Consider the following 20,551-nt stretch of genomic DNA (forward strand, 5'->3'; position numbering starts at 1 on the left):
ATGCCTTTGGAATGGAGGCGATCGAGTAGGATGGGGTGGGAGACGGTGTCGAATGCTGCCGACAAGTCGAGCAGCAATAACACCGCTCTCACACCACCGTCCAGCTTCCATCGGACAGAGTCAGCCATGTCTATCGGGGCCGACTCGGTGCTATAGCCTGGCCTGAACCCATGTTGTGAATCATGAAAAGACCCATGGGTTTCAAAGAAGCTCGCCAATTGTTGTTGTACTAGTTTTTCAAGCATCTTGGCTAGAGCAGATAATAGAGAAATAAGCCTGTAGTTGGCCTGTTTTTTAGGATAGGGACCAGTCAGGCGTGTTTCCAAGAATCCGGGAATATGCCTGTCCTGAGGGAGTCATTCCAAATGCCATTCAGTGCGGAGTTAAGAAGAGGGGCCAGGGATTTGTATTGTTTAGCCGGCCAGAGATCGGTAGGCGAGCCAGATCTACATTTTAGTAGCTCTGCCATTTCGGTATGATCTGTTTTTGTGGTCCTTTCTGTACAAAGTATTACAGTTCGAATACACCTTGAAAAATACTGAGTATTGTTGGATAAGAAGCCAGGACTGAATGAAGGGGTCAGACAGGATCAGGATGTGGAGCCATGGATTGGAGTAAAGAATTTTTATTCCAAAATATTGGCGAGTCACAATATCATGACCATAATATCGAAGAGGTAAGTGCAGAAGGAGATATAGATTTACTTTTCTTGACTCCAAATCTAAATACCTTAGAGAAAAAGATGAAATTTAAATAAACCACCAAGGTATGTATATATGGAGTAGAAAATGTATACAAACTTACCTTTCGATTTTTTGCCCCCTGATATTATGGTCGCGATATTGTGACTTGGCAATAATTTGGATTTGATATTGCCAGCTCTTATCGGACCATGTCGTATTTCACGTGTACGTTTTGTGGAGTAGTGTCCAGACCAGCTTGCCCTGCTGGACTGTACACATGACACCCGATGGGACTTTAGATGTGGGGTCCCTTTCTCTTCCCAGCTCCTTCCTTCCACATTTCATCTTAAAAGACCTCACAGATTTTCTCCTGGTTCACAAGAGTCCTTCGCGTGATCCGGCCCAGGCCATCTGATCGAGCTCTCCTCCGCAGAAGGAAGCTGCAGGGATTAGGGATTTTTTTTTTCCTGTGTGGTTTATTTCAATGTTTGTGGATCTTGACAGATACAAAGGCTGCTAATCCTTAAATACAGCAGGAAGATTTCAGCCAGTGGATAAAAAGCTTAGTGCGGGCAAGGATTCAGGTTAAAAATATGGAAAATGCGACACCGGGTTGTTCAGAGAGAGTGGGGGTGGAGAGTGGGTCACCTCTAGAAGTGATCTGGGGTGGAAGCACCCTAGCTGGTGCAGACCCCAGAGATTGACTGAACCCCATTTGTCTCTGGCTAGTCCATCTTTAAAGCAGGCTGTTCGGGGAATATCTCTGGACGACAAGTAAACACACTTTAACCGGGCGACTCTTACTCTCTACAATGCAGAGGGGCCAAGACACAGGTAGGGTGCACACAGTTACATAAAACACATCTGATCACAAGCAGGAAACAGAAAGCCTTTGCATCACATGACAAAAATGTTGCATCCTCTACATCAACCTGAGTGACGTTGTAAATAGACCTGGGTGAAATTTAAATTACACTGGTATCATTTGGACAATTTCAGGAATTTCACATTATACTTGTTAAACGAAACTCACAAAGTTATCAGTGCCGTTCGTGATTAAAATTGATCACGAATCTGCCACAAACAACAAAAATTTGCAGCAAACGCAAGGAAAGAGAACGCGAGCAGCATTTTTTTTCCTGCACTTTTTTTTAAGCATGAAATGTGCTGACCTGGTGTCACAAACGGACACAAGGGTGCATTGTGTTGAAATTTCACATAATTACACAAAAGCAAAATTACACAAATTTTACACAAACCTAGATGCAAGGGAGCCAGGAACCGTAAGGCGCGCCGGGAGAATGGGCCCCTTAATCCTGGCTAGGTAGAAAAGGACATCCACAGCTAGAGTGCTGTAGGCTCTCAACCACGGTTTGGCTGCACAACTGATAGCTAAGACCAAATCAATCTGATCACAACATTGCAAGAGGAGTGACTGGAGTGGAGTGATGCGGAGGGAACAATAGCAACTACAGATTTACCTTAATTTAGTGACACGCATTATAGTGGATGCGATAGAATTGCTGGTTGGTATTATCAATGACATAATCAGGCTAGAGGAAAACGAGCAGAGGAAAAGTATAACCAAGTAAACTTGGCCATATGATTAACAGGGCAGAGCGAACATATGGAGGGCAAAACTAGGGCAAAGGGAAATCAAGGAAAAGGAAAACTAGGACAAATAAACTAGAGTGAGGGAAGCTGCTGGGCAAGGACAACTGGGGTTGACTAACCAGAGCAAAGGAAACTTAATCAATACCCAAAGAAAATGAATGATAGATCATGAAAACAGGGCAAAGTTTCTCTCAGTTAAACGTAGTGAAACCTGCAGAACAGGAAGACTATTGCAAATTAATAAAAGGAAATTAGGGCAAAGGAAAACTAGGAAAAAAGTTTAAAAAAGTAAAAGAAAACAAAAATAAAAGTAGTATGATAAAAGAGAACTAGGAAAAGGATACCTAGGACAAAAAAGTAAGGGTAAGGAAAACTAGGGTAAAGAAAAACCGCTGACAAAGGAAAATGAGTGTACAAGAAATGTGGGGCACAAGAAAATTTAAACAAGCAGATAACTAGGGTTAAAGCAAATTATGGTTAAAGAAACCCATGTCCAAAGGGAAGTAGGGCAAAAGAAAACTAGAACAAAGAAATAATACTGTCCAAGAAAACCAGGTCAAATGAAACAACAAAAGAAAACCAGGGTAAAACAGAACTTGGGAAAAGGAAAACTAAAACAAACAGAAAAGTAAGATAAAAAAAACTAGGACAAAGGAAAATCAGCATAATTACTATGAAAATTCAGTGAAGGAAAAACTATGGTATTTGACAGTTCTCTCAATTCAGTAAAGTTAAACTGAAGGCTTAAAAATGTACTCTCAATTCACTAAAAGGAAAACCAGGGCAAAATAATTATTTGTTAAAATTAAGCTGGCCAAGGTAAATTTTGGCGAAAAAATAAAATCAGGGCAAAGGAAAATAGTAACAAAAGAAAAGCAGGTTAACAGAATGGTAGGATGAAAGAAATCTAGGGCAAGGGTAAACTAGGTTAAAGAGATCAATAGTCAAGGAAAACTAGGTCAAACGAAAGCTAGGGTAGACGAAAATAGGATAAAAAAACAAGAGCAAACAAGAAGAACAAGAACAAAAGAAAACTAGGGTATAAGAAGAGGCCAAAATAAATTTAGAGCAAAAACCAGTGGAAATGTAAAATGGAACAAAAGAAAAAGCAGGGTAACATGAAACTAGGATATAGGAAATCCGTGATTAAAAAAAACTAGAGCAAAAGCGAACGAGGACAAAAAAATAGGGTAAAAGAAAACAAGAGTACAAAAACTATAGCAAATACAAACTAAGACAAAAGAAAACTCAGCTAAGAAATAACAAGAGCAAAAGAAATGTAGGACAAAAGAAAAATAGGGTGAAAGAAAACAAGGTCCTAGGATATTCGTACACACAGAAACAAGACAAACTGGGAGAAAAGTCTGATAGTTCAGTGACTGTTGTTCTCCAAATGTAATGAAGGTAAAACATGTCGCGGAAGGTTCTCCCGGATTCTTAAAGGACACAGGAAACTTCTGCTAATGAAAAACGCCAATGGAGCTCCCAATCCAATGAAGGGGCAAAGAGAAACCAGGGCTAAGATTTCCCCAATGTACATAAGGGAAACTATGGCAAAGTTTCTCCCAAACTACAGAGGGAGACCAGGGCAAAGATTCTCTCGTCCTACAACAGGAAACCAGGGGAAAGATTATCCCTGTCTACCAAGGGAAACCAGGGCAAAGATTCTCCCAGTCTACAAGGGAGAACCAGGGCAAAGATTCTCCCAGTTTGCACAGGGAAATAGGGGCAAATATTCACCCCAATCTTCAAGGGGAAACCAGGGCAAAGATTCTCCAAATCTACAAAGGGAAAACTAGGCAAAGATTATTCCAGTCTACAAAGGTAAACTTGGGTAAATAATCTCCCGTTCTACAAAGGAAAACAAGGGCACAGTTTCTCCCAGTCTACAACAGGAAACCAGGGCAAAGATTCTCCCAGTCTACAACAGGAAACCAGGGCAAAGATTCTCCCAGTCTACAACAGGAAACCAGGGCAAAGATTCTCCCAGTCTACAACAGGAAACCAGGGCAAAGATTCTCCCAGTCTACAACAGGAAACCAGGGCAAAGATTCTCCCAGTCTACAAAGGGAAAACCAGGGGACAAATTCTCCCCAATCAGGGGAAACCAGGCCAATGAAAGGCTCTTCCAATTCATTGATGGTAAAAGCGGGCCACAGAAAGGTTATCTAATGTGATATTAGTTTACAAAGAGACAGTACTTGGGCAAAGAACGTTTCTTTCCATTTACAGGACCAGAATTTACATAACCAAAGTGTCTCTAGGGAGCTAGAAACAAAATAAAATCTGGGGGTCCTAATTTATGGAAGTAAAAGGGGTGCAGGAAAGTCCCGAGTTCATAGGATGGAATTCCTTTGATAGAGGAATTCTCTTCTAATTTATAAATAGCAATTCCGGGACAGTGAAGGTTGTGAGGTCCCCCCAGATATTTTGGTGGAGTTTGTGACCGAGGAGGACTCAATTATGTACAGCTCAATCTTCGACTTGCTAAACACATGTCCTGGCCCAACTGAGTCGTTAGAAAGACCTTTACACAGACGTTGACGGGGGAAGGTGAAGCAGAGAAGATGAGCAAATCACAGTGAGTGTTATGAACATGATTACACATTAGTAAACGGTAAAACTGAGATTTATTTGACAATCACCACAGAACCTTTGAGCTTTATGTTACAATATTCAAGCCCTTTGCTTTCGTTTAATAGGGTCATACATGCTGGAACATTTAGTTTGCGTCAGTTGATAGTCGATACAATAGAACACATGCACTAAAACAGCAATTGGTTGGATATAAGTTTAGGGCCGGAGAATTGCGTCCTTGGTGACAAGATTTCAATTCCATTGTGGGCCTTTTCTTTATCAAGTGTTTGCTTTCAGGGAGTTGCTTCTGATTCAGGCTTGCGTCTCCCTACTCCGATTTATCCCACCCTCTGGCCTCTTTGTTGGTCACCCTCTATTGTATTTCTCCGTCTCCTCTGCAATTACGTACTTGATACACCCACAGCTCTGAGCAAGACGTTATCATTTCTATCCAAAGTGGGGCTTGATGGAGTTGACATGAAAGATAGAGTTGGAGTGGGGACAGAGGCACCTGGGTGTGTGATTGAACAAATAAACTTGAACTTTTTTGGCTTGAAGTCCTTATTACCTTCTCAAGTTTTGTTCGTTGTAATCCATATGCAGGTCTCTGGTACGGTTGATCTGGGTTAGTGAAGCACGAACTCTTTAGGAACGACTTAGAGTGAGGCGACACAGATCACAACCGTCCTATTTGTAGACTTAAAGGGAATCGTACCAGATTGGCTCTTGCTACATCTGAAACAACAGGTAGACCATTTCGGGAATTACCAGATTTTGGGATTGATTACCTCTCGGTAAAACTGCGCTGATTATCGGGTTTTAATTTGACTGAACTGGGTGATCCCAGAGGAGTGAATAAAGTGACCCAAATAGATCAATGGGTCTTACACCCTTACATGCCGCAAAACTCTGAACCGTGCCTACTTAAGCTGGCTCAATATTTTCACTGGTAGATCCGCCATGCACCACCCACTCACACACGCCAGACACCCCATTTCCTCTGTTCTTTGCTACCCCATCCATAAAGAGCAGAGCAACAGCGGCTCCCTGGGAACATGCGGGTCTCACCATGGTGGGGCATCTCTTCGAGAATGGAGTAATACTCCCCTTTGAAAATTTGCAGGAAAGATTTGATCTGTCTTCTGGTGGGTTTCTGACACACAGAATGCGCCTGGCCCAGTTCCAGAGCCTCTGGAACATAACAACTACAGAGCCGCAGACACACACCTCAAGAGGTGGCGCTTTCCTTCATAACCACCATACTCATACGCTAATGTACAGCATATCCCTGCGATTGGTAACATTTAAAATCTGATTTTGTGTATGTATCTAGGTATGTGTATTTCTTAGTACAAATATGTATGATAACTATTGTTTTTCAAATATATACATATTATTTAGGTTGCTTAACAAACGTATACATTACTTGCGGTTATATAATATGTACATAATTCTATGCTCAACATGTTTATAGGTTACTGCACAGTTTTTATAGAAGTTATTTGATTGGCTGCTTATGGGTCTAGGTTTCAATTATCTATCACAATATGTCAATATTATCATAACTATTTTATCTACAAGTGCTTCACTATTGAAATATTGAGGAAGAGTTCAAATAAAAAAAAATCAAAGCTATAAAAATACACAAATTAGATTCAAGTACAACACGTAAAAGTCTGAGTGTATGCAATATAAATTTAAATCGCAATATTTTATCTTCCTTATACATGTATCACCTTTCTATGTACCTATACATGCAATACTTTACTCCTACTGGAGAAGAAGGGGAAAAAATACTTTTACTCCCTCCAATGCACTACTGCCTCACCCTGTACCTCTCTCAATATATGCTCTACCTCCACTCTCGGACTCAACCCAAACCTCATTCTACTACCATGATCTCCCAGATAGCACCTTCTACACTCTTCCCTCCTACATCTCTCCTTTTACTCATCCCAAGTCTCATCTTACTACTATGATCTCCCACATAACACTTTCTAGACTCTTCCGTCTTCTAACCCCTAATTATCCTTTTCAGTCCAACTAACAGACTCTCATGTACACCACTCAAATTAACTCATATTTCCCTATAGTAATCCCCCACTAATCCTTTTGGGCTCCGGAGTAGTGTGCTACTCACGAAAAGCACTCTGACGCCTCGTATGGGGAAGTAAGCGCTATATAAATACAATTGCAACAGCCACATACAGCTCTGAATGAGGGAGAGCAGAGAGACACGGCTATATCATCACTGGGAAGAGGGACAGAGACATAGACAGATCTTAGCGTAGGAGAGCGGAGACACTTACAGGTCTAGGTGAGTGACACGTGATTTCAGTGAGCGAGGACACCGGGATATCAGTGAAAGAGAAGAGAGGCGTCCATAGCTGTTAGGGAGACATGCAGATCTCTTTGTGAGGTAGACCAGAGACAGACAGATCTTAGCCAGGGAGAAAAGGAACAGATACAGACCTTAGTGAGCGAAAACAGAGACACAAACAGACCTTAGTGAGAGAGAGAGAGAACAGAGACACAAAGCAGACCTTAGTGAGAAAGAGAGAACAGAGACACAAAGCAGACCTTAGTGAGAGAGAGAGAACAGAGACACAAAGCAGACCTTAGTGAGAGAGAGAGAACAGAGACACAAAGCAGACCTTAGTGAGAGAGAGAGAACAGAGACACAAAGCAGACCTTAGTGAGAGAGAGAGAACAGAGACACAAAGCAGACCTTAGTGAGAGAGAAAGAACAGAGACACAAAGCAGACCTTAGTGGGAGAGAGAGAACAGAAACACAAAGCAGACCTTAGTGGGAGAGAGAGAACAGAAACACATACAGACCTTAGTGGGAGAGAGAGAACAGAGACACAAAGCAGACCTTAGTGAGAGAGAGAGAGAGAGAGAGAGAGAGAGAGAGAGAGAACAGAGACACAAAGCAGACCTTAGTGAGAGAGAGAGAGAACAGAGACACAAAGCAGACCTTAGTGAGAAAGAGAGAACAGAGACACAAAGCAGACCGTAGTGAGAAAGAGAGAACAGAGACACAAAGCAGACCTTAGTGAGAAAGAGAGAACAGAGACACATACAGACCTTAGTGAGAGAGAACAGAGACACAAAGCAGACCTTAGTGAGAGAGAGAGAGAGAGAGAGAGAGAGAGAACAGAGACACAAAGCAGACCTTAGTGAGAGAGAGAACAGAGACACAAAGCAGACCTGAGAGAGAGAGAGAGAGAGAGAGAGAGAACAGAGACACAAAGCAGACCTTAGTGAGAGAGAGAGAGAGAGAGAGAGAGAACAGAGGCACAAAGCAGACCTTAGTGAGAGAGAGAACAGAGACACAAAAGAGACCTTGTTAGGGAGACAAGCCGTGCAGGTCTCGGACAGGGAGAATAGACACACAGACAGACATCTGTGGCAAAAAGAGACAGACATCTTAGTGAGAGACAAAAGAGACATACGTAGCTCTGTTTGAGAGACATTAAGATCTCTGTGACGAGAGAAATACAGGTCTCGCTCATGGACACTGAGGCACAACAGATCCAGTTAAGGGGACATGTAGATCTGTCTGAGCCAGAAGGGGCACACAGACAGACACATGGAATAAGAAAGAAACTGAGAGAGAAGAGAAACACACATGCCGACCTCTCATAGGAAGAACTGCACATTTTTGGGCGAAAGAAAACAGACACACAGATTTCTGTGCGGAAAAGTGAGACATAAAAAGTACATGAGGCAGAGCTGCCAAGTTACCCAGGTCCATGCGTGATGTGCTGCTCCAGTTAAAGTGTTTCCCTCTGAATTGTGGGACTTGTAGTTCTGTTTTATAATACATACACAAGACAAAAATTTCCCGAATTCAAATAAAACCAGACAGGAGCAGGGCTGTACGTAGGAGAAATGTACACACCTCGTCTGTGAGGGAAACAACTACACATGAAGATCAAGATCTATGTGAACCTGTAAGTGCACATACAACATACACAAGTCTCCTTCCCACCCCAATGTAACGTGTTCTTTCTTTGCAGACACAGACATGTTCTTAAGCAAATGCGAAGGGGACTTGAGTGACTTGAGGAAGGGCATGGAAAGCGAGAACGGCACACCAGGCCCAGACACCCCGGAAGAAGACCAGCCCAAGAAGAAGCACCGCCGAAACCGCACCACCTTCACCACCTACCAGCTGCACGAGCTGGAGCGGGCCTTCGAGAAGTCCCACTACCCCGACGTATACAGCCGCGAGGAGCTGGCCATGAAGGTCAACCTGCCGGAGGTCAGAGTTCAGGTGAGCACGCCCCATTCATTCTAAAGCGGCGCCTATCTTAATAATGAGGGCTTCTAAGCGCCACCGCTGCAGGTGCATCGACTACCAACACACGAAAAGGGTAGTTAGAGAGAGAGAGAACAGAGACACAAAGCAGACCTTAGTGAGAAAGAGAGAACAGAGACACAAAGCAGACCTTAGTGAGTCGTGCGGTCGTTTCGCGAGAGCAACGTATGTTTCTTAGTGAGTTAATGGCGCCTTTTAATGACAGTTTGTCAATAGACTTACAGCGAGGCAGCACACAGGTGCCAGGGGTCCCCAGTTAGCCTTGACACTCCAGTTCCACGCTTGAGTGGTTCGCCTGGTAATGTTTTCTTTGCATGCTGGGTTGCGTAGTACTAATTTTTTATTGGACCAAAAAGACCACGCATCCCAGCCTTCCAAGAAAAAAAATCTGGAGCGGTCGAGCCCCGATAATGCTGTGTGGAGACTTCTGAGGATTTTATTTTTCCATTTCAAGTCTGCCCCTGTTTTTTGGAGGCTTACAACTGAATTAGAAAAAAGAGTCTCCTTTGGTGGCGAAAATGTGATTGTTCTTTTCATTGGTGAAAACAGCAATTGGAGGAACCACAAAGTCGCAGTATTTTTTCATTTAATTTTTTTGCAATTTTATATAGAGCGAACATGAGCACCAGTTACATTACACATGGACACATTCATCTTTTTGTAGGCACGGGGAGAGGAATTGATTTGCCCAGATTTACAGGAAGTTAATCTGACGCCCAGACTCGAACCCGGTGCCCCAGTCGGTAGCTCTGGTTGTTACGCCACATCCTCTCCCGTTATATTGGCCTCTAGGTGGCAGCAGAGTAGCCAATAGCAAAGAAAAGTGGGGTATGTCACGGCGTCCCTTGTCTGAGATTATGTGGAATTGCATTCTGGTACTTGTAGTTTTATTGCTTCTGTCTATTAAGTAAGTTGACCCAAACCTCTACGACCTAGCACTCGTCTCTCCTCTTTGGATGTGCACACCACATACATGCTTTTGTTAAAAATGTACACATTTCTTAACAAACGGATCGCTGTTTATTTTGGAGAAAAAAAAGAAAAGTTCCTCATTCTATACGCACACTTAATGCAATAGTAGTAGTAGAAATACTAGACTATTAGATTTATGGGGCACATTTCACTATCATGGAGGGCTGTGGTCAAAGTGGTCCTGTTGTTTTGATGGACAAGTTCATGGTACAAACCAGAGCCCAGAAGGCCGCCTCCTAAGTTATCCGCTTAATTAAAATATCATCTAATTAACATATCGCATAAGCCGCTATCCGGCCTCCGAAGGGCATAGGCAGAGCCCCGGTGTGCACAAAACCCGCTAATCCCCCTCCAATGCATCCAATTACCAACACTTACGGGCCCTTAATAGCGTAATCGCCTGCTGTTGGGTGCCAGGGCCAATAAGTGAGCTGCTAATTACATTAAAAAGCCTAATCAGCACCCCCCCACCCCCCACCCCTGCTCCAGGGGCGCGGAAGCCACAGCTGCGACAACAACACTCCGGTCCAGCGAAGGCCTGTGGGCACTGCTTGGGTGAGGCTTACCTACACCAAGCGTTTACTCCGCTGACTTCCAGGAAGACACTACCCTGCTTCACTCAAGATGACTCCACCAACCACAGACGTCTCTCACGCCAAGCGGCACTCAAGATGTACCACCAGACCCTAGGACTAATCGACCTTCAGTTGTCCTACGACCTGCTTAAGGACACTTGGAAACTTAGATCTACCTTGGCCTACTCAAGATGCACCACCAGACCCTAGGACTTATTGACCTTCAGTTGTCCTACGACCTGTTCAAGAAGAACTTGCGGAAACTTAGATCTATCAAGGCTTACTCAAGATGTACCACCAGACGTTAGGATTTATCGACCTTAATTTGTCCTACGACCTGTTGAAGACGTCCTAGTAACTCAGATCTACCAAGGCCAACTCAGGCTGTACCACCAGACCCTAGGAATTATTGACCTTCAGCTGTCCTACGACCTGTTCAAGAAGAACTTGCGGAAACGTCGATCTATCAAGGCCTACTCAAGATGAACCACCAGACCCTAGGATTTATTGACCTTCAGCTGTGCTAAGCCTTGTTCAAGGAGGACACAGGGAAACTCAAATCTACTAGGGCCTCCTCAAGATGGATTCACCGACTTTGACTCACTGATCTTCAGGTCTACCATGGCCTACCAAATATGGACTCACTGATTTACCATGACCTAGGACTCACTGAAATTCAGATCTACCAGGGCCTACTCAAGATGGATTCACACATTTTAGGTCTCACTGAACCTCAGGTCTAAAATAGCACACTCTTCATGGATTCATTGATTTACCTTGACCTGAACCCACAGATCTTAGGACTCAGTGAACTTCAGATCTACCAAGGGGTACTCAAGATGGACTCACTGAACTAGTATTAACTGAACTTCAGATCTACCATGGCCTGCTCAACATAGACTCCCTGAAATTCACATCAACCAAGTCCTATTTAAGATTGAGTCAGAGAACCTATGATTTACTGAACCTTAGATCTGCCAAGGTCCACGCAGGGATAGAGCCACGTACCCTAGAAATTATTGAATTCCCCCAGCCCATATCTTTTTACAAGAATAGGATTGATACATTTCTGAGCATGCGTTCTATAATGTAATGTTTGTAGGATTTTTTGTCTGTTAACATTTAAGATTTTCTTTTTGGCTTGGTTGTATTTTTATTTTTTTGGGACAAATTGGTGATTGTTATTTTCTACTTCTTTTGTGAAATTACTATTCAGTGCTCCATACAAACTTTTTTGGGCCAGTCTTTGTTTTCTGAAAAATTTGAACAAAAGTATAAAATTATACCACAGCCTGCCATATATATATATACTCAATGGCCTGAGGAACTCACTGACTTTCAGATCTACAATGCTCCTTAAAAACTGACTCGCTGACTACCATGTCTTCCAAGTCACACGGAAGATGCGCTCACCGATATTAGGACTCAAAAGCCTCACATATACCAAGGACTGCTGAAAATGAGTCATTAACTAACCTACAGACCTACTGGACTCTTCTGAAGATGTGCTCAGTGATATATTGGCTCACCGACTTCTAGATCTGCCAATCTATACTCAAAATAGACACGCTTAGGCCTCACTAACCTTCAAGTCATCCAAGCTGGCCCAATTCACTTGCAAATAGTCTACGCTAGCGGGAATCTCTCGGGGTAGCATCTAGCCCATTTTCTTTTCACCCACTGCGCCACTCTAGACAGAGGCCTGCCTTATGCAAATCAGTACTGATCCTGCTCCTCATGGGAACTGTCCATTCCGAACTAGAAGGCGAGGCCACCCCCAAACAGGAACACAATCACCCCCATATCAGTTTTGGCCTTATGTCTCAATTCTCCACAAATGTATTGAACTGCCACCCTTTGCCTCTGGTCTGTGCGTGGTAGCCTTGGGCCGTCCGGCTCCTTTGGTTACACCTTTTTTCTAGGATCCTTATTTCAAGGGGCCTACGGTACAGATGGTTTGGTCTTTACGCAGGGAGCTGGGCCTTACTTTGTAAGACTGGCTTGATAGTGTTAATACTAGGAATATCAGACTCGGTTATGAATATTTGACTAAAAAATGTGTTAAGCCAGTTCACAAACCACATTTCAATTATGACAAACATTTAAGTGGTTGAGACAGCTGTCTTTACCTTTATACTCTGCAATGTTCTTAAAATTCTGAAAAAAGTGTCAAATCTAAAAACTGATTTGTGGTCCTTGGTACAAAATGCAGGGAACATTATAGGGAAAAGGGAAGCAATCCTCTTCTCCCGGAAGGTTTAGTAAATTCATGAAAGCGGTGGAAAATTTATTTAAAAAAAAAGAAAATGTAAAAATACCCAAGTTACAATGTGTGGATATGAAAGACTAAAGGGAAATTATCTTGATGTCTGATGCAGGGATGTTTTTAGCCACAGGCCACTCATTTTCTGCCTCTGTTCCTTTCTCAGGTGTGGTTTCAGAACAGAAGAGCCAAGTGGAGGAGGCAGGAGAAGATGGAAGCATCGACGATGAAGATCCATGACACACCAATGCTCTCCTTCAACCGGCCACCGATGGGTGGCAACATGGGGCCCATGAGCAACTCCTTACCCATGGACCCGTGGCTGACATCGCCCATGTCTGCGGCCACCACCGTCCACAGCATGCCCGGCTTCATGGGGCCAGCACAAGGCCTGCAGCCCAACTACACTGGTCACTCCTTCCTCAACACTCCGCCTCCTATGGCACCGCCTATGCAAGCCATGAACAACTCCCCGTACCAGTGCGCCACCAGCTACATGGACAAGTACCCAATGGAGGACCTGGACCAGAGGAGCTCCAGCATCGCCTCCTTAAGGATGAAGGCCAAGGAACACATCCAAATCATTGACAAGACATGGCAGCCCATTTAAGGATAGGGTGACTCTCTCAAACTCTCGACAATGTCGGGTCAGAGCCGCCGCTTCGTCCTTTGGCTCTCCGATCCCTTACCTCAAGGAGCTCAGTGGAAGAGAGCTTTCCGCTGGGAACCATGAAAGACAAAATGGCCACCTGACCCTCAAAATGCCCGGAGCACCTTGAGAAAAAGAGATGGCCGAGCGAGATGGCCACCAAATGCCGGCATGGTTTCGCCTCATGTTGACGAGGACTGTATTGGCATGGGATACAAATACAAATATATTTTCAGAGAGGGATCATGGGCCACAGTGTGGATTAAAAAAAGAACACATGTAAAGTTTGAGTTGTTTTGATGTGGGGTGGCGTAAGAGCTACAGTGCACACTATCCAGCGCGTGCAGTTGCGCACGCTGTTAAGTCTACACCCCGGTACACAGCTCAGGTCACAAAGAGGGGTGTCATGAAAAACCAAAGCCAGACAATGTAGTAAAGCATATGATCATTTGGTTAGGATCAAATCCAGGTATTGCTCACTAGTATTGTGCTAATTGATGCTACTAATATAGTATTAAAAATAGGAGCATCAACATATTGTTGTCTTCCACTGCCTCCCAAAGAGACTCCCACTGCCCCAGGCATGTCACCCCTAACTCTCATTCATCTGTGGATTTTGTAGTATTTCCCTCAGGCAAGGCTGCTAAGGGAACTGGAAAGACAATTGATATTATAAGGATAGGGTATTAAAAAAAGTTCTAAACATATTTGTCAGAAATGTCTTTTCCAAGATTTTTTTTCTTCTCTTCTCAATAGTCTCCATGACACAATACACCAATTTTAAAATTGCATTCTGGAACAATATATAACATTTTACCAAAAGAGATATTTTTTTATAAGTGCACAATGCAGAGATTTATTAACTAAAATTTTAATACATTTCTAAAATAAGTAATAACATTTCATTACAATTTAAAAAGTGAAAAGAAAAGAAAAAACAGCAACTTTGACCAGGAAAATAATTTGTACAATGTTAGTAAGTGTAAAGTATTTTGTTTAAAAAGTTATATGCATTTGAAAGGATCCGGATTTGTCTTGATGGGTGAACACATCAGGGTGTGGCGGCCCAGAAGAGATCACCCCATAACTAAGGTTAATGTAGAGAAAAGGGTTTGCGAGTGCAAGGGTTCTCCTCCACCTTTCTTTATTTTATTAAACACAGAATATAACAAAAGCTGTATTAAATTTAAAAAAATGTTAAGGGGAAGCCATCATTTAGAAAGATATTTTAGGGTTAGAAAAATAGAATACAGAGAAAACAAGGTAATTCTAAAAGTTGTTCTGGAGAATACATTTTTGTAAGTTTATAAAAGTGATTTTTATGAATAAGACCATTGGTTACATCTCCGCTGTACTGTGATTTGTGAGATGTGTCTGTCAGATTACCTGCTCATGATACACACTCATTTTTGGAAATGATCAAATCCTGTCCTTTGCATTACATAGGCACTTACAATTTACTCCAGAAACTGAGAAGAAGTTAGCAGTGGTATATGAAGCCTTCAATAGCGCCTAGACACCCAAGGGTAGTAGTGCGCTATATACATTTTATTTTATTTTCAATTCATTTCAATAATGTTGACCCCATGCATTCTTTTTCAATTCAATATTTTTTTTCCATCTGTTATCAGGAGAAATAGAATTCCCTGAAAATTATTCAAACAAATGCAAAACCTTGAGAGAGATCTGAGTTCAAAGCTACGAATCACTCTCAGAATTCCATTGTTCTGTGTTCCTGTCCATCTCCACGCCAGATGTTTGCCCTTTTTACAGCACATACAATTAACATGATGTCCATGCAACGTTTTGATTGCGTTCAAATATAGAATACAGTATACAAGGCAGCGCCACAAAGTGTGTAGGTGTGCTGGATTTTCAGAGTAACTAGTAACTATTGACTATGCAAATGATTTCTATTTACCTTAATTGTTTGTAAATGTGTCTCTTATGAATAACCTGAAAATTCGGAATGGATTCGACGCTCGAGGACTGACATTGGCCACTTCTGTCCAGTGAAAGAGCTGAGATGTACCACATCACCAGGACATCTCGCGACTGCCACGTTGCACGTCACTGGTCAGAGGACCAATGCCATTGCATAGAGAGGTCTGCACAATTGTGGCAAATGGCTAAGTCTTGTTAGCACTGCAGTGGGGTTGAAAGAAGTGTGAATTACACTAGTGGTTGGCATTAACAACAGCTATAACTTGATGTTAAAAGAGAGACCCAACCCATGAGCATGGTTGAATGACATACTCAAAATGGGCGCTAAAACCATTAGTGTATGGTATGCCCTATTTTACAACTTACCAGACACTTTTTGCACCTGGTAGCTTGGCCAGTAAAATTAAAATTTTACCCAGGTCTCCTAGACATGTCCACAGCTCAAATTAATTTTATATTTCCCTATACTAAATGACCACTAATCCTGTTTGGGTTCCGGAGTAGCGTGCTACTTTCCAAGATGTGCTCTGACGGCTCATCAGGGGTACCAAGCGCTATATAAATGCAAACCCTTCCCTCTTCTATTACTCCACTATCCTTTTTCAATCCAGATAACAGACTCACATGTCCACCGCTCAAATTAATATCATATTTCCCTATACTAATTCACCACTAATCCTTTTTGGCTTCCGGAGTAGAATGCTACTTGCCGAAAAGCGCTTCAATGCCTCATGAGGAGTAGTAAGCTCGCTATAAATGCAATTACAATACCGTTTACGTCAGGGCAGTAGGTGCCAGAAGGGGGTGGCACCCTTGTGGGATTGGAGGCAGGATGGACACCTGCCTAAGACCGGAATCCATGTGTGCATCAGGCATGTATAAGGGTGAGGGGCAAGTGTTTGCCTTCCTTCGGCGATCTGCAGAGGTGCACATGCTCCCCCATGCATTGAAATGTATATAAATGAGCAAAGGACTCTCTACTGTGAATAAATAAATTAAATGATTTGTTAGAGGGTGCCTCTGGGTCTTCTTTTGCAGCATTTTCAAAGAAATCCGCATTGTCATGTGACCATTTACCGACTCTATTCCTCCACGCTTGTGGTAGATATACATGTATGTATATGGTATTTCTATAGTGTGAACCTAGCCAAAAGGCAGAGGAGCAGTGTGGATGGTGCAAGGACTTTAGTGCTCATGCTGCAGACGCATCTTTCTGCCCCCAGCATGGGGCACCTTTTGTTGCCTGTGGGCCATCTGGTTCACTTGGCTTGTGGCCATATAGACACTCTCCTAATATGGCCTTTTGTAGGGCTTGTACGGGTCCCTTTTTATCCCTTGTCCACACTTCACACAGCACATTCCTTACCTGACCTCCAGCCCACTCCTTCTCCCAATTGGCAGTCCATGGCCCCACCCCCTTGTGCCATGTTTCTCTTTTGGCCCAACATTCCTTGGTTTTCTGATTCACAGAAATTGACTTGAATGTGGACCATCAGCTCTGCCCGTGACTTCCTAGGCGCTGTTGCTATGACACCACAGACCAAGACTTGGTTACATCTATAGCTCAGTGACCTCTGGCCTCTCTGCCTCCAAGTTCATCCTCTTCCTGGTGAACACTCCGCCCTCCCCCAACTGCAAGCCTATTGTGTATGCACCCCCTTCCGCTGGGACCTGGTGCCACGAAAGGGACAGCTTGCATTCCTGGTACCCAGCCATAATGGCGCTAATTTGAGCTGGCAGCTCCCTGGGCCTTGGCGCGAGGGGCTCAGATAGGGAAAGCGAACACCAGCGAGTTGCACGCCTGGAGACCGCGTGGTTCAGCGTTCGTCTTCAGACTCTATGACCACTTGTTCCCCGTTGTCCTCATGGGCATCCCACACTTCCCTAAGATTCCTATCATGCATTGTGTTCCCCTTTAGCTCATAGGACAAATATATTTGTGGATCCCCAGGATGCGCTGGGATTTTCGAGGACAGTTCCAGGTTTCCAAGGACTGTCCCGAGATCCAGACACTTTCTGCAAAAACAAATATCCCAGCTTTTTAGAGAGGACCGAGTGACCATGCACAATAATCAGTGTTCTGCTCGCTCATGTTCTAACCAGCCCTCTCGTCACACCATGGATAGAACTCAACTTATTTAGAGTCACCTGTTGTGCTACCACACCTCATTTAAGCAACATAGAGGTTAACGAAAGGTCAATCATGGCTGCAGAGACCATAAGGCAGGGCTTACCAGCAGGCTCACCCTGCAGCTGTTCACAGCGAAAGGAGGGAATCCATAAATTTGATCCTATATATATATATATATATATATATATATATATATATATATGTAAAACAGGCTCTGAATTTGGTTTTCTCTGCAGGCCCGTGGTCAGTGCCAACATTTAGTCCTATTTCAATGTCTGTGCCTTTGGTTATGAAAACTGGCCACCCTAGCCATATGGCCTCTGCGGGGTGTATGTGGTAGGACAGCAGCTGTGTTTGCAACCTGCTGGCTCCACCAGTCGGGAGGGGGGGGTCGACAAAATGGCCCCCACCTAATCAACATAATTCCAAGGCAGGGCTGCGGGTCAGTGTTCCATGGGGTGTGGCTAGCACCAGGGTGGATTAGTTCTCAATGTGAATGATTTGTTGGGGCAGGAGTGAGCGAGCACCCTGGGGGTCGTAGACTGTAGCTGTGCCGACAAAGGTGGCTGAGGAGCTGGGAAAAGAATTAACCGTAGATGGTGGCCACAGTGAGTAGCCGAAGAATACAATGAGTAGCCCGGGGAAATGGGATGGAAGACGATGTTGGCGCATGTGCAGTGTCGCGAGAGTGGAACTGTGGGAGGAGATAGTGAAACCTCATCAACATCATAGAAGTTTCACTTTTAAGGATTGACAAGAGTGGCCCCTCTCTACGCAGGCATTAGGGTACAATAGAGCGAGTTGGCTTCATACAAGGTTGGCACCAGGCACAGTAAAAGGATGGTGCCAAAGTACGTAAAACCTAGCATCAATGCACTGTAAAGTAGCATAGAGAGATAAAAAGGGGGTACCAAAGACAGTAATGTCTCAGGCACTATTAAAGGGGGCGCCAAGACACTATAAAAGGGTGGCAATAAGGTACATAACATAGGCACTACACGGCGAGGTCTGAGGGCCCTCTAAAAGGGGAGCGCAAGATTCCTGGCAAAGGGGCACAGTGTGAAAGGAGCCATATCAAACCAATATAAAAGAGGGTACCAAGGCACTGTAAAAGGAGATTTTGCAAAAAGATGGGGCAACGCAGAGAAAATGGGAAACACAAACGCACTGTAAAACAAGCACTGGCAAAGCCTATTGGTCTGGCAATGAATATTTATTTTCTTACAATTTGCCACAACATTTTTTAAAGAAAATAAAACTTGCCACTGCTTAAACATAGCTTCTGTATGCTTACAATGAAAAATAAACATAACCATCACCCTTATCAATAGTACTTCATAGGTTTACTTAGCACAGCTATGGAAACTCTTTATAGTTTTAATGCACATCACAGGGATATATGTTTCTTATTGGTGCAAATAAAAAGGGTACTATTGACCTTGAATTACTGTTACCCGATGAGCAAGTGTAAACACAGAAAGATGATTAAAAATAATTTTATATATATATATATATATATTTAGCAATTTTATTTATTACACAAGGCAAAAAAACGGCTTGGTATTACTGAGAAGAGTGGCGAATAAGAGGTTAGAAGGTGTGGGCAGTACTACCGGAGGAAAATGGAGAATATGGGTTTAGGATTTGGGGGCAGTATTGTTGGAGAAGGTTGGTGCATACAAGATTCAAAGGTATGGGCAGTCCTACTGGAGAGGAGCGGTAATAAAAGATGCAGCGGTGTTGGCAGTATTGTTGGAGAAGAGTAGAGAATAAGAGGTTAGGGTGGAATGGGCAGTATTACTAGAATTGGATGGTGAATAAGAGGTTAGGATGTGTGGGCAATGCTGCTGAATACGATAGGATTAGAAGGGGTGGGTAGTCTTAGAAGATAGCAGTGATGGACAAAAGGACAGGCGGTGTGGATTCTTACTCGAGAAAGCGGTGAATAAAAAGATGGGGAGATGTGGGCAGTATTACTGGGGAAGAGAGGAGGCTAAGAATGCAGGTTGTGTGGGCAGTATTACTGGTGGAAAGAGTTGGAAGTGTGTAGTAGGAGGTGTAAGGTGTACCCTTGGACATGTTGGGTGTGGGGAATTGAAGGATACAAGGGGGGTCAGGTCTGTCGAAGGTACCAGGTGTAGTGAATGGAAGGTTGGCGTGAGGTACAGCAGCTCAAGAGGTGTGGGCATTAGGATAGCAGAGGTGCAGTGTTTATTTTATTTATTTATTTGAAAGTGTTATATAGCGCGAACAAGACCCTTGCGGGTATCAGAGCGCTTTACAAGGAAAATATCTTACATCCATAGGTACATGGTAAATACATATAGTTCCATGTCAGTCAATGATAGTGTAATCACCATATCGTAGATACATAGGTATATGGTGCATAACATAACGTTCCATATAGATGAAGCATCGTATAGACACAATATTTAAGATGCATAGAGAGAAAGTAAATAATATATAGTTCCATGTAGATCAAGTGTTGAGTCGAGTAATAGCAGTAGCCCATGCTCAAGTGAACTTAGCCATGAGTACAGCTTTCACTTCTTTTTTGAAAGATGCAGTAGAGGGATTAAGTCTAGTTTCTGGGGGCAAAGCATTCCAAATTCTGTGCGCCATCCCTGGAAAGGTTCGGTTGTATGTTTTCTTCTCGTTGAATCTTTGCGTTTTCAGTAGGAGGTTTTTGGCACTTAGGGAAGATCTGTTCCCACATGAGGGCGCCAGTTTCTGTGCCAGATAGCCGGGTGCGTTGTGATGAATGGCTTTATGCGTCATACATGCTGTGTTTTGTTGAATTCTGGCTTCAAAGGGTAGCC

At 43.3% G+C, this 20,551-nt stretch overlaps 1 protein-coding gene across 4 annotated transcripts in view; it reads left to right on the forward strand.

The window, feature by feature from the left end:
• Window positions 1-15,187, forward strand: part of RAX2 (retina and anterior neural fold homeobox 2) — a 110,620-nt gene extending 95,433 nt beyond the window's left edge. For 3 of the 4 annotated variants that reach the window (XM_086946342.1, XM_086946341.1, XM_086946340.1), the window contains 2 exons: window positions 8,897-9,153; window positions 13,175-15,187. In XM_086946342.1, coding sequence (XP_086802468.1) covers window positions 8,905-9,153; window positions 13,175-13,618 — 693 coding nt within the window. In that variant the 5' untranslated portion in view covers window positions 8,897-8,904 and the 3' untranslated portion in view covers window positions 13,619-15,187. The remainder of the gene's footprint in view (window positions 1-8,896; window positions 9,154-13,174) is intronic. The other variant, XM_086946343.1, reaches the window with a different exon arrangement.
• Window positions 15,188-20,551: the final 5,364 nt, after the last annotated feature.

Source organism: Lissotriton vulgaris, chromosome 12 (genome assembly GCF_964263255.1).
Source record: "Lissotriton vulgaris chromosome 12, aLisVul1.2, whole genome shotgun sequence".
Classification (NCBI taxonomy): domain Eukaryota; kingdom Metazoa; phylum Chordata; class Amphibia; order Caudata; family Salamandridae; genus Lissotriton; species Lissotriton vulgaris.